General features: G+C 38.2%; 1 protein-coding gene across 1 annotated transcript; it reads right to left on the bottom strand.

The window, feature by feature from the left end:
• Positions 1-313: 313 nt before the first annotated feature.
• ABCF3 (ATP binding cassette subfamily F member 3) lies at positions 314-14,281 on the bottom strand. The gene is made up of 21 exons (XM_072408368.1): positions 14,142-14,281; positions 13,207-13,354; positions 12,749-12,825; positions 12,368-12,420; positions 10,717-10,814; positions 9,956-10,078; positions 8,563-8,829; positions 7,566-7,646; positions 7,432-7,491; positions 6,068-6,124; positions 5,957-5,979; positions 5,654-5,709; positions 5,370-5,570; positions 4,866-4,942; positions 4,744-4,788; positions 4,527-4,659; positions 4,354-4,442; positions 4,106-4,197; positions 3,618-3,750; positions 3,448-3,535; positions 314-2,390 (listed from the first exon to the last, which is right to left on the bottom strand). Exons 1-21 carry the CDS (start codon positions 14,212-14,214, stop codon positions 2,232-2,234), a joined length of 2,133 nt encoding a protein of 710 aa, XP_072264469.1. The 5' UTR covers positions 14,215-14,281; the 3' UTR covers positions 314-2,231.
• Positions 14,282-15,364: the final 1,083 nt, after the last annotated feature.

Genomic DNA, 15,364 nt, shown 5'->3' with positions numbered 1-15,364 from the left:
TGACATCAATGCTCACAAAGGGTACTTCTGGGGTTTATTCAGTTGTATCTCCCTTTGCCTGCAAGCATTAACTGTATAAATGCATCATTGGTTGCAGGACAGGACATAGGTCCCCAAGTCTTAAAGCACAATGTAGAAAGACACTAACAATGATTTACAAATCTTCTTGGCAGGGTTCTCTCCCGTGCCTGTGTCATTGTTTGTATCTGCCCATAACTTGCCACCCCTATTTAATGTACAGCAATGCAGACTATGTTGTCACTATATAAATACTGTTTAATACTATGCAATTATAAAGACATCCAAACAAAGATAGGGAGATTTTGCTCTTTTATTTACACAATCTGAAACATTTGTTAACTTAGGAAGCAAGAGATAGCTATTCATTTTGAGCATGGTGTTGGCTGCACTTTTTTGTTCACTGAAGACCAACAACGGCCCTACTGCTTTGGAGGGAAAGTCATTCAGTAAATGAGGATGAAATTCCTAGTTTGTCATATACTACAATGCAGGAGCTGAAGAACTTTGGAAGGCTTATGGAAAGCCTAAGAAAAAGACTTGACCTACCAACTAATACTGGTCAGAGATGCTTGGCTCCTAGCAAGAGACCACAATTTGTGAAGAATTCTATCACGTGTAGCAAACAGGGAAATTAAATGTAAGTTTCCCTATCTCGTTTATACAATAATACAAATCTCAATTTCTGATTCACATGGCAAGATAAGAGACAAATTCAAGACATCCTAATGTTAATTTACATAAATCACTAATCAAAGATTTGCAGTACAAAAAAAAATGACATTGGCAGTATTGGGTAACACAGTGTAACATTTGGGCCTTACATAAAACAAACATAATTTGTACTTGTGGTAAGTATAATCAATTAAAACACTACTGGACAACTTTCCAGAAAAATTATGATGTTAAATATCTTTAAAGTATTATTCCACTATTATATATATTTTTTAACCTAAAATCTACTTCATATATAATGGCAAGACAGATCAAGTTGAGTTGGAAAAAGCAGAATTTTACAGTATACCTCTTGACATTCATACATGGTATGCTTCATTTTAAATATAAATGTTATTATTTAGGTCAAATTCTTCTACTCTGTTATGGACACAGTAAATCAGTGGCTTTGACGTATCTATGCAGCCTAAATCACAGCCAGGACACCACATTCTCCCAGTGTCTGCACAGGTTTCTTCCAGGCACTCCCGTTTCCTCCCATGTCCCAAAAACATACACATTGATTAAACCTCACACCAAAAATAAAAAGATTGTATACTATGTAATGGATTGTGGACTTTGACTACAGCAGGGATAACGAGTTCCTCTGTACATGGTGTTTGACTTTGCAAAGCGCTACATAATAAGGTGGCGCTATAAAAAAATACATATTAATAAATAATATATTTTACTGTAAACCACTTTTTTTTTTACATCTTATAGGTATGACTAGACACCAATAGACAAATTATTGAGGTTTTAATAACAAATGTTGGTAGAGTAAAATATATATATTGTCAGGCTGTAAACTAGTTACAAAATGGGGTAATAAATTATTAAAGTGTATAACAGCATAATGACTCTGCAGTCATCACTTCTGCACTTGCATAAAGGAAGGAACAATAGTAGACAGTGAGGCTGCCTATTTTCCTGCCTTAAACTTATAGCTTTGTGCTTGGGTCCCTTTGGCAAGATTTGCATTGATGAAAGGAGATGGCAGCAACAGAATGCTGGGAAAAGGCCATTTTAACAGGTAAAAAAAAAAAAAATAATAAAAAAAAAAAAAAAGAAGTGTTACAAAAGTAAATTATGTGTTCTCCAGATTTTTTTCTAAATATACTTTGATTAGCCTAACCCCCCCCCATCTGTCAGCATGAGAAGGACGGTAGTATTATTGCCAAAATATACAGGCAAACCTTTTAAGATGGTATAATAGAAAAGAGCTATACAACAAAAATATGTTTGGGACAACTGCCTTCATTTTGTAGTAACTAAAAAATAATGTGCAGAATTGTTTCACAAATCTTATCTCTGCTTGGCTTCCATCGCTTCCTTAAAACCTTCCTTTGAATCTTACAAATAGTCTTCGCTACAGGCTCCTTCTGACTTGATGGAGGGTCAAGTACTATCACATACTGAGGTATGCGACAATGTGCACAGGAAACCCGCAAAGCTGAGGACACCAACAAGAGCAGTGACACACTCCTGCATAATTTGATTTATAAAAAGCCTTCTTTTCGGAACTGTTCCTGCAGGATGTCACGGTACTCATCAAAACCTCCTTCTATTCGGGTTATGCCTCCGTTTTCACAGACCCACAACTCTTGACAAACCAGGCGAATAAAGCGCTCATCGTGGGATACCAGGATTACTCCTCCCTGCAAAAATTAGAATGAATAGCAAAATAACTATAAACAAATACAATTAGGCTGGTGGCTAGCCAAAAACTGATATTGTTGAAACAGGACGCTAATGGGATAAACCATGAAAAGCAGATGGCTTGCTGCTCGAGTTCTTAAGTGGAGTCATAGAAAGCTAGTGATCGATTTACCCACCAGAAGCTATTCAACATATGTTTACTGTTTTAAGCCATTTCAAGTTTTATACCAAGAACATAAAACCCCTGACAAAAAGTATGCAACCACTATCCTTTTTACCCATTTACAATATGTGCCAATAATTACAATATGGTCATTTCATTTTTGGAGGTATGCTTTAGAATGTGAACATGTTCAGCTGTTAAATTAAATAATTTTGTGTCATGTCAGATTTGTTTTTTCTTGCAATTAAGTAAAACTACTTAATGAACATCCCCCTGGAGCAGTGACTGTATAATTGTTACCAAGGTTTGTAAATCGTTGTTCAACAATGCCAGTTCAGTAAACATAGGTATTAAGAAAATACATTTAGCAGCCAGGTCCCCCCCCTCCCCCCTCCCCAAATTTCTACATTACACATGCACACCATACCTATATTCTCCCCATTCACCATTCATCTCAGATAAAGACCAGTCTGTACTATGAGGAAACTTTGGATGCTGTCCTCAAAAAGGACAAAACTAATCACCAGTATTACCTATGATTTTCCCATTAATGACCTAAATTGCCCTAGACTGGCAGTCAGAGGCAGCAGTACCATATAGCTCACACTGCAGACAGATGTTTTGAAGGTTGTAGTTTCAGCAGGGCCTAGGCAACATCACATACTAGAAACTACACTGCCGTTTACCAGGATATATTTAAAATAAAAAGGTAAGTTGTTGACGTGTGCTGTTTAGGAACAACATGGCAAATCTTCAGTTTTTGACTTTAGTTCCACTTTAATGGGGTCTTGTCATTTCCATATCCAAGTTGAAAAACATATTTTTAAAGTTCACAAAGAAAGCATTACTTAGTCTATAAAGCCACAAAAACTTTAAAAAAATAAATAATTTACCCGGAATTTGTTTAGCGCTCGACCTAAAGCTTCGATCGTCTCCATATCAAGGTGATTCGTTGGCTCATCAAGAATGTAGAAGTTTGGACTGAAAGAAAAACGCATAGGAAATGCTAAAAAAAAAACAGAAGTTTTATAATGATTTGCATAAAGATCTAACATTTTCTTACCAGGGCATAGTCATTTGGGCAAAGGCAACACGACTTTTCTGGCCTCCAGACAGACTGACCACCGGCCGCACTGCAAGTTCACCAGAGATCCCATAGCTGCCAAGTTGGTGGCGGTACTCCTCTTCTGTTTTACCTATGGAGGATAAGATATGACAATCATCAATGTACAGAATGGAAATCAAGGACAACAAATATGGTAAAATGTTTACAATGAAATATTCTTTTATTTTTCACATGAAAGGGGTCACACCTTTGCATATTTGTTAGAGGTTTCCACTAAAATCAATAAAAATGAACGTCAAAAGGTTTAAAGTATGTTAAAATGCAAAATGGTGCATGTAAAAGTGCATAATGCTGTTTTTGGACATTACCCGGACATACAAAATGACCAGTTGGGGACTAGAACAATGTCTTGTCAGAAAAGATAACTGGACCCTCCTTAAATTATTTTTAGAACAGACGAATATTGGTATATCATTTTTTCATACCTGGAAAGCGTTTTGCTAGAAGCTCTACTGCACTAATGTTAAGATCCAGCTGATCCACATGATGCTGACTAAAGTAACCAATCTTCAGATTCCTAAAGGTATAACAAAAAATAAATAAAAAATAAATGTGACAAAGCAGCAGTGCAAATTTTTAAAGAGTATCTCAGTTTCATTTCATTTATCTACTAGATACTGCTTTCCCAAAAGTGTTATCAGATAAGATGATGAATGTTTCTATCACAGCTCACCTATGTGCATGTCGAATTCCAAGGACAGGAGACAGCTCACCCATCAGCAGCTTTAACATTGTGGATTTTCCTGCTCCATTCTCACCAACCTGAAACATAAAAATAGAACATTTCATACTTTTGGCTATGAGCTTATTATTAAAATTCTTTAAAGGAGACATATCAGAACCTACCACACAGATTCGTGAATCCAGGTCTGCAGATGCTGAAAGTTTCTTAAAGATCGGGTGTTCTGATGAATACCAGAAATCAACTTCATCCAACTGTAGAATTGGAGGTGAAAACTTCTCAAACCCATCAGGGAACCTTAGCAAATCATAAACATGTAAACTATCAGAAAATATTGCTTCAAATTTGCTTGTAATTATGCTTATTTTTTAACATCTTTACCTTATTATCACTTCAGTTTCCTTATCTACAGGTTTTAGTTCAGGCCTAAAAATAAACAAATAATTATGTTACCTTGATGATCATTCACAATAACTCCAAATCGGTTATATTATAAAACTTACAGTTTCTCCAACAGTTTCAGCTTACTCTGCACCTGGGAGGCCCGGTTGGCATTGTACCGAAAACGATCTATAAATACCTGTAACAATTACAGAACAGTGTTATGATGAAAAAAACCTGCAGGAAAAAGACATTTTTAATAAATTAACATGGCAGGCCCCATATTTCTTTTAGTACATTTCCTTTAAAGAACAAATTCAACCTAATGTGCTATACTGAACAAATATGGAGTCACCCAATGGTTTCTCATGGATGGATCTAAAAGCAATGGCTCTGCGTCCTATTGGGAGATCTAACTCCTATGCTGTAGCCATCATCATGTATTACATAAAACATAAAAGGTAGATGCGACCTATCATAATTGCCACAATTAGTATACAGCCATAAGAATGTAAGCACAAGTATTTCGCCACCAAAATATCAGAGAGATGTAAAAAGTAGGTTAATTCCCCAGTATGTTCTAAAAATTAAATTTTTTTAAAGTTATTTAAAGTGTGCAGCATTACTTGTATATGTTCTCGATACTGCTGCTGTGCCTCAAACTCTCTCTGCTGGTTCTTTAGACGCTCTTCCTTTGTTTTTAGGAAGCTCTCAAAATTTCCACGGTATCCCTCCAACCGCTGGCTATGAAGATGCACAATGTCTGTGGCCACTGCATTCAGGAAATTACGGTCGTGGGAAACTACTAAGATAGTTGAGGGCCATGTCTGAAAAAGAGTTTAAGAAGATACATTACAGAAATTCAAAGACTTGCTCTAAAACTCAATCAGCGATTGGTTAGTATACAGACCTGCAAATAGTTCTCCAACCACAAAATGGCTCGCACATCCAACATGTTTGTAGGCTCTTTGTAAATTAGGAACAAAGGTTAGTAAAATTATGTCTGGTGGTTTAATTAGCTGGACTTATGGTTACTATCGGCATGAAGCATGTGATAGAGTGGGATTGCTCTAGCAACCGCCATACACCATCCAAAACACTTTTGAAATAAACTCAATTCTGACTGAGCCGACTCTGGTTTGTGCATAAAACCTTTGATGACTTGTGTCACGAACATTATATTGTAGTATCAATATGAGTCTAGAATACTTACCATCAAGCAATAACAGATCTGGTCTGCAAAAACAAAATAAATACTATAAGCAAATCTATAGAATTTAATTTAGCACAAATACATATTTTACTTAAAAAAATAAACACTTACCGTGCAAAAAGGGCACGAGCCAATGCCAGCCTCATGCGCCACCCACCGGAAAACTCCCTGACAGCAGAAAAAAAAGGATTCAATGATCCAGACAAGAAGGAGCCATTACAGCAGATAGTGCATTTTTTCTTAGTAGAGGAAATCCTGTCTTTCTACTTTGATCATACATTTTATTTCATAATTTATCCTGTTTAAAGCGGAACTAAACTCTGTGGGTGGTGAGCATCAGTGAGCAGGGTATCTGTCGTCACTGCATCCTAGGAAGGCGCCACCTTCACAGCGGATTTCAGTGAAGACTGCAATCCTTTTCAGTCAATGAATGCATGTGCGAGGGCGTTAATTTGTCATGAGCTCTAAACTACATGGCACATGTGCTCGTACCGTATAGAGCTTGAACAAAAAGCTACCAGGAGGAAGGGAGTTTGTTGGATGTCTTTTTTGTCAGTTAGTACACCTCCCAACAGTTTTTTGTTTTTTGAGTTTAGGTATGCTTTAAAAATAACATTTAAAAAATAATCTAAAAGCAGAAGGGATAAAAACAAAAAAATCCAAATACTAACGGAAAAAAAAAAATAGTATTTTTTTTTAAACATTCCATATGAAAGGAATAGGCACTAAAACTCACTGCTACCAGCTGTCGCCTGTGCAAAGGATGGCTCTTTTTAAACCAGTGCTGCCAGGCAAGTGCTGGAGTTAGTTACAGGGAACTGCTGCCTCTGGAAACAGGTTTCATGGTATTGGGTGTGGTATTAGTACAGCCCACTTGCCACCAGCTGTCAAATGTGCAGACCCTGGTTACTGTGTGAGTGACTAGCTGGGTGCCAGCTGCATTGGATCACTCAATCCCAAGGCAGTTCTAAACCCGTCTTTACTCCCAGCTATCAAATGACAGCAAGTGCAAGCGGAAGCAGCAGCAGTGCATACATGACATACTGCATGTTCCCTTTTTTCTGTCTGTAGCATGCCTAATGTCCACAGTTAAAAAAATAGATATATAAAATATTGAATACTTTACACTGCATTACTACCATATCTGAATTCAAGTAAAGTTCAAGACCATTTTTTTTAGAAAAAGGGGACCCTGAGTAGGAGATTCTGCTAAAACTGGTGCCTCTTATTTGACCTTAAGATCTGTAACTACTTTGTGGGAAAAAACAAAACAGTAAGCTTTTAAAAAAAAAATATATAATATTCATCCAACATAGGTTTGGGAAAGCTCCCTCAAGTAGGTCTGACTGAGCGTCAGATTTATATTAAATGATTCTGGTACTAAATTTAGAATTATGCCTAGAGTGTTCCTTGTATGGAAGATCAATAGGAGCATTACATTAGCTGACTGAATTTCATTGAAAGCATCCACTTACTTTGTCAATTGCTGTTGCATAGAATGTTTGAATCCCAAACCAGCGAGAATCACAGAGGCTCTAAATTGAAAGAAATCAATAAGATTATACTGTATAAAAATTATTGTGAGGGAACATAAGATATTAGACAGTACCTGGCTGGTGCTTTGTCTGCTTCAATTTCCTCTAGTTTGCCATATATCTCTGATAGACGAAGACTCTCCGTACCATCTCCCCTGAAGATACACAAAAAACAAATGTATGTACATTTAAAAGGGGCTTTGCTCCCAAAACATATGCTTACAATAAAAGTTATAATCCATACGCTGTTTACAACAATTATAAAAACCATTACCATAGCTGTAAAAAATTTAAAAAAATTGATCCTGTGATGCCAAAAATTCATGGATTTTATGCCATAGGTTGTGGGGTCACTCGACTTATGTCTGAGTAATATCTTCATTCTGAGACCAACATGTTGACCTCTTAAAGGGTTTTCAGTCTATTTTTTCGCTCAGATTTTTTAAATCTGATATAAAAAATACTATTTCTGAGTGGACAGGTTACACAGATTTCCCAGAATAGTCAAATGAGAAAAGGACACTGCAGCCGAGCCTGGGACATCAGAAGCAGTACAAGTAGGGGTCTCAAGCATAAACCAAGTTTAAGATTAACATATATTTCCTTTAATTATACTTGTTATAGGGAACCATTATAATGAAATGACTAAAAATACAAGTATAGCAATATATAGCAAACTAAATATTTTTTTTCTAATAACTATCAGTATGAACATATCATTAACACTGATAAACAGCATTTATATAACGCTTGCTACAAATGGGTCTTGCAAGACAGCAAGCTATTGATTATGAATGAATAAAAGGAAACCTTTAATAGGAAAATCTAAAATGCTGTTGACAAATTTTACTTTGAAAATGATGGAATATTTGACTCTTTGCTGATTTTTTCTTACTACTTTGCAAGTCCCTGACCAAGTGCGCGTAAATCAAGATTACAAACTAGAAACTTATTCAGGAGAAAACAAATCTATGTAAAAGTAAAAAAACAGAAAAATTAAAGCTTTATTATTTAAGCCGTAGCATTGTACAACACTTTTGCATTTTAAACAAACCATTCCCTTGAACTTACTTCCCAGCACTGATCCTTGCATTCAGTTCTTTCTCCTCCTTTAGAAGACTCTCACGTAAAGTATCACATTCCAATACACTTTGCAATGCTGGGGTGTCATCACCAGCAACCTCTTGTTCCACATGCAGGATACTGATATGTGATGGAACATGAAGGCTACGACAAGCAAGCATCTTCAGTAAAGTTGTTTTACCCAGGCCATTTCTGCCAACCAAACCATATCGGCGACCTGATGCCAAATGCAACTCTGCACCTGTCAGTAGGACTCTATTAAACAGAAAATAGATTTTACAACCATTAGAAAGATTCCAAAAAAGAGGTCTACAGAACACTTTAAAGCCCAACTGCACCCAATAATACTAAAATTAAAACTTTGTTGGAATATAGTATGTTTATAAAAAAAAGGCAGGAACATAAGTGTTTAGCACCAGGCTGGAGATGACCAGAGGAATATCTTGATAGTTTTTTCTCTCTTCAGCTTTTAAAATACTTATTTATTTATAAAAGCACCCTGTTGCCAGACCATTTATTTCAACCTTCCCTCAAGATTATATGTGCTTCTAACTTTTTTGTTATACACCTGTAAAAACCTTCCTCTGAGTAAACATCAAAATATCAATGAAAGTGCTGCTGGGAACCACAATCTTAGATGCAATGCCAGCGACCCTGGGAGACAGGGCTGCCACAAAAGTGACATAGTATTCCCATTTGCTTCTCCCCTGGTAGATGCAAAACTGTTCATGGGAAAAAAAAGCATTGCATACTATTTAAAAAAATTGATTTTTCTGTGATTTTACCTGAAACGCTATAGGTTGGTGCAGGGGCTGTATGAATCTCCACTTTGAGGTCTGAAGGATACAGCTAGTCAGAATAAAAGAATACAACTTCTGCTTCAGTAAGGTTGTGGGACCTTCAGCTGCCTAATATCTTATGGAATTATTAACATTATTGTGGAATTATTAACATGCACTAAACTTAAAGCTACATATTTAGTGCTGAGTCACAGTACCCAGCTTTGGAAAATAATATGCACATATATCAATAACATGTTCTTCTAGGGATCCTCAGTTATATTGTTAAGACATTGTTCCATCAACTCGATTTCTTTTTAAATTTACAATCTATTTTAAGTGAATTAACCTTACACAAAGCAGAAGAGAAATACTTTCATCAGAATCTCCTGGACCTGAAACGAAATGTTGCCTTCAGGAATACCAGGCTCATCTTGACTACATTTTTACCATCATGTCAAGATTTTTTGCTTTATTTTCAATTACGTGGACTGCTTGAAAACAAAGGATGTGATTTTGTGAAATGAGTTATGTGGGGTTCTTCTGATAATATACAATGAATAATAAACCTAAAAAACAAATCCTTTTTCCTAGTAACAAACCTTTCTCCAAATGAAACATCAAAGTTTTCAATTCGAACATCATATGACTTGTTCTTGCCACTGGACTCCATTCGATTTTCCTTCTTACTGGCAGCCTGACTGGCAGAAGCCTCTTCCATGACTCTGTAGGTTAAAAGTGTTAACCTTTACATAAGCAATTTAGATAGGCCATTAACAATTTTACAATCCTATATTGGCAATAATACGGAGGCTATATATTCAGTTTGGACATCATGCAATCTAGACAGCAAGGAGAAGGGGTCAGCAATGGAAAACTAATTTCCTGTACCCCATGCATGTCCAGGTGAATGCTGCAGTCATCCCGTTTACTTTTAAAGCCCAACTCCAGGTTTGGAATATTTTACACACTTGTGTCCTCCCCCCTACCCTATCTGGGGGAACACTTTCTGCTCTTGGCAAAACTCTCTGGTCCTGAATTCAGAGAAGAATTCACTAGAGTGAGCAGGGTCCTGCCTTATCCCACACATTCAACTTGTTCACAAAGTCTGCCAATCTTATTGAAAATGCATCAGGAATCTAAAGTGTGAAAGAAGCAAGGTGACAGTAAACAATTTACCAATAGATATTATGGTTGATCTTTGAATAAACAAGTATTTTTAGGATTTAGGGATTCTTGGATGCTTTAAAGATAAACCAAGGATGCATATTTGGACTGGGTCAAGCACCTTATGCTTGGATTGTTAACACACTGTTATGTTTGCTTGTCCTTTAGCACATAAAGATAATTTCTTCTCACTTACACATTTCCACTGCCTTTCTGTGAGTCACGTTCAGTTCGCTTTTCTTGCTTAGACTTTAGTTTAGCTTCAGCCTTTTCCAGCTTCTTCACATTAACAGTCTATGGAAAAACAAGAAATGAAAAAAGGTCATAAACCAACAATTTTATCTGGAAGAATATGGTTGCACTAGTTTATGACCTACAGGGAAGTTCAGACATAAAAAATGGCAGTAATACAAACCATATTAAATGTACTGTGAAGAGTGAAAGGCTTACCAATCTAAAATTAATATTATTGCTGGACAAGCAAGGGGAAAGAAGACTAGATATTCCTAGGTAGAGGTGTATCTACATATGTCAGGGCTCCAAGGCAAAATAATAAAAGACCCACAAACCCTATTTGTAAAGGCCTTGCCACTACAGAGACCTTTTTAAATATAAGATAACACATCAAAATATGGAATACATTCCAAACAAAATATATAAACAGGCCTGAATGGTAACACAACCTAAAAGTGCAACATTTGTTTTAATAAGTTTTGAATTGGCTAGACAAGATTTAGGAATGGAGTCCAATTTACATATATCATAAGCCAGGATAAATCATTTTGCAGCTTAAAGTCTTGTACAGATAATTGATGAACATTAAATGATTGTCGACAGAAATCCTTTGCGATTGTTTCTAGTGACAGAAGAACAAACTAGCACCATTTTGTTCTATAGGGAGTTAAGGGGAGAAATGAGCAAGTGGCACCCCACTGTGCAATCTTCCACTGGATTGACAAGCAGGGATTCATCAATTCATCGTGTGGGACCATTGCACATGTCAGATTCCAGCCCCCTTTTGGAATAAACAGGTCAATTTATTATTTATTTAACAAGTAATAGGAAATTGATTTTTCATGTTGTTGCAGTTCATTGCACTGCAAGACATTATGGGCCTTTTGAAGTCCTCAAACACAGTGGTTGCAACCTTTTGGACGTCACGGACCACTAAATTCACGGACTCCAGACCACGTATGCACGGGGAGCCAAGTGTCACTCAAACAGGAACAAACTTCCCCCAGGATGACGTCATGATGCCAGAACCCTAGCATTCTCCCATCACAAGTCTGAGCCAGAGACACAACCCGCCCACTACCCTGTGCGTGCGATGCATATGGGAGACATGGTCAGCGGCTCTGGCTGGTGTCCCCCACAAGCGGGGTCCTTCTCCTGACCCCACTGGGGGGTGCACTGACCAGAGTCACAAACCACCAAAATTTAGTTGGGCACCACTGTTCTAGCAGCAACTGCAGCTCACTGTGGTTGGAACACGTCCGCATTTGAGTCAATGGAGGTGCCTGGCCATTTCAGGGTGGCCAAAAGTTACATGTCACATCCAAGAACTGTACCACAAACCATTGCAAACTGAATGCAACCACATGAAAATTAATGCACCCATATGGTTAATTGAAAGCTGTTAGGAGTCTGCTTAAGTGTGTGATAAACTGCTGTGGTTTACCGCACCTCTGGAATGATCCTTTTTGGAAAGCTTGGAACTGGTGGCAAAGTAGAAAACAGCAGAAGGAAGAAAGTATATACCACACACATCATGTGTACCTCAATAAAGTTGTTTTGGGGGTGTGTAGGACAAATGTCCACATCGGGTTAATATGAAAGCACAATCTTACCGAGCCGTGGCCCTTCTTCATTAGCAAGACATTTAAAATCTGAGGGTCAACTTCTAGAAAACAAGACAAGAATCACATGCGTTACAAATGAACAATAGAGTGATTGGCACCCTGGCTTAAAATCAGTAACATAAATCCCCACTGTGCGAAAAATGTGAGAAAAATCTTCCTGGTATCATCTTACCCCAGAACAACCATCAAAACAAGACTTCTTTATGGCCTTCGTAAAAAAAAACAAAAAAAAACCAAAGCCTGGTTAACCATAGTGGACATTGATCCAGCTACACACAATATCAACTTTGAATGTCACCATTCCCTTACCTGAACAGAAATGTGCTTTACAAGTAAATCACACAGACAACGGGGTATACTAACTCTTACCATATTCAGTAATCTGGGACAATTGTATTGGAGCCTCAAGCAACACCCGACCTTGTGAAGGATCTTTATGATTTTCCCTTAGCAAAATAAAAAAAAAAAAAAGTTACAAGGTTACTGTCAGGTTTAAAGCTTTTGTGGAAGTTTCTAAACGTTTATAAAGGCATTTTAAACTGACGAATGTGTCAGAGAAAAAATAGAATAGAATAAAACACCCATAAAGGCCCATTCATTACAAAAGGTTCATTTTTAGGCTATTTGATGGGCATTTTAACACTTTGCATGTGCTGCAGGATGTGTTCTTGTATGGCTCGCAAGAAAACACTCAGGTGTATCGGCCTATTGGAATGAATGGGTATTTCAGACATGAACAGTGCGTGTAGATTCATCATATGCGGTTCTATGTCTAGATTTTGCCGTTCAGGACTTTCCTGTCCGTCTTTGCCCTAAGGTCCACTTACAGCTGCATTGTCCTGTACATCCTCTGACAGATGTCTTTGATATCATCGTCATCTTTTGCATCTCCAGCCACATCCTGTAGTAGCTCCCCCACGGCTTCAAACAAGTCATCTTCTGATTCAAAGTCTGACCGGCCGCTGTCCAGGACATCTACAGGGAACCAAGATACAGAGAGCGGGAGTGAAATGAAATGTATTGTGATATTATAAGAGATCACATGTGACACATTTATAGATCCCTGCAGTCAGTGCAGAGGGTTCATGGTGCCATCCAATACGTTTTATTATTTTACTAAAGCATTTCAGATTCTTCACACAATCAGGAATCCAATCACATATATCTGTACAGGTGAATAAAAGAAATCAGTCTTTCACCTGATTGGATACCTTAGGTGAATCTTCTATTTGTGTGATGATTCCCCATTTACATTATAATATTTCTTGCTGCAGATCAGATTTATGTCACCAGTCTGGATACATTTCTCCAGTGACTGGTCACATCTAAAACCATCATGAAATGAACAAAGATTTAGCAATGAATAGAACTCACTGTCTTGGCTCATCGCCCCTAATCACATAGGAAGTGTGATAATATAATGATGACTGTGTTCTACACTCAGCTCTGTACAACCTGTGGCTTAGACTTTTATGGGACTGCAGGTTTCAGCATGGATAGAAGGGCATGCTGGGACTTGTAGTCCAACTACATGAGAGCAGTAGGTCGGTCACGACAGCCGTGATTCGAATGACTGGATACGTGTGAAAGCAAAGCACAGTCAGGAAGGGCCGCATGGTTGGGAGCTCCAATGTCCCGGCTATGAAATTCTCAGATATGCTAAGCGGCCGCTCCTCAGGTCATATACATGTCCGGGGCCAGTGAGCCGACATGGCTGGGGGTCCCCTCCAGGTACAGCCCAGGTCCCAGCCCTTTCTCTCACCAGTCACGTATTTGAAGAGATCGGCATCCAGCTGCGGGAACTCGCTCCTCAGAATCTCCACGAAGGTCGCCATGTTGGCCGGCTGGCAATGCGCGTGCGTAAAGAAGGCGCGCGACAGCTCAGGAACGAAGAGGATGCTGGGAAATGTAGTTCACCGGCCACTGGTGGTGAGTGACTGCAATGTGAGGCTGAGGTGATGACTGACAGAGGGAGGGGGAGAGGAGCCTCGGAATGTCATAACTGTGCAATGTCATTGTTTAAACATTAAAGTGAGATATTTACATTGAGGGGAACACTTAACTGTAAACTCTATCCAAAAAAACTTTTTTTTCTATTTTTTGTAGAGTATGGGAAGTTCAAATCATCGTCATCATATTCATTTATGTCATGTGTGGTTACTAGGGAGACTTCCCTTTACTTCCTGTCTCTGTAGAGTTAACAGGAAGTGAGGGAAATCCCCTCTTAAGGTGTCACAGGAAGGAGTGTACCTATCTCCTCATGCTGCCATATACTGCATGTGTCTATTGGTGTAGGAGCAATGTTTTTATTATACACACCCTGTACCTGTGTATGGTAATACTTTGGCACTCCGGCCTTTGCAGCGCTAGGTCCCAGGTTTGAATCCTGGCCAGGATGCTATCTGCATGGAGTTTGTGTGGGTCTCCTCTGGGTACTCCGGTTTCCTCCCACGTTCCAAAAGCATGCAGTTAGGTTATTTGGCTTTCCACAAATGTGTACTTACCATATAATATAGAAATATGACTGAGGTAGGGACATTAGATTGTGAGCTCCTCTGAGGGACAGCTAGTGACCTGAGTATGGACTTTGTACAGCGCTGCGTAATATGATGGCGCTATATAAATACTGTGTAATAATAATAAATGGTGCTGTGTATGGTGTATAATTAGTGGTAAAATATAAAGTGTGCACAAATGTCTGGAACCCTTCTACCCAGCCCTTACTACCTCCAGTAATAATGCAGCACATGTACCCGCACCAACAAATCTCTGGCACTCAGCACTGCACCACTTTCAGAAATGCTGGATGGCACCACAGACTCTGCTCATTGTGTTTTGTCATTGGACTTCCTCAACAGCGGTAATATGTATAAAGTATAGGTAAATATATGTATAGATTATATTAAACAACCTTTCCTGTGGGTAAGGTGAGGGAAGAGAACCTAGACAACATGTCAGGAATTGCCCTGTATCAGTGCTGCCATC

This window comes from Pyxicephalus adspersus, chromosome 4 (genome assembly GCF_032062135.1).
Source record: "Pyxicephalus adspersus chromosome 4, UCB_Pads_2.0, whole genome shotgun sequence".
NCBI lineage: Eukaryota > Metazoa > Chordata > Amphibia > Anura > Pyxicephalidae > Pyxicephalus > Pyxicephalus adspersus.
Note: the sequence above shows the minus strand (reverse complement) of the source record. Positions and strands in the feature narration are given on the sequence as shown.

What these genes read in the sequence shown, in the direction of transcription:
- ABCF3 (XM_072408368.1), bottom strand. Translation starts at nt 14,214, where the DNA reads ATGGCGACCTTCGTGGAGATTCTGAGGAGCGAGTTCCCGCAGCTGGAT. An exon ending in TCTCTTCAAATACGTGACTG is followed by an intron (nt 13,355 to 14,141) that starts GTGAGAGAAAGG and finishes GGTTCCCTGTAG; the next exon opens with ATGTCCTGGACAGCGGCCGG. An exon ending in GAAACTGAAGTGATAATAAG is followed by an intron (nt 4,660 to 4,743) that starts GTAAAGATGTTA and finishes TGATTTGCTAAG; the next exon opens with GTTCCCTGATGGGTTTGAGA.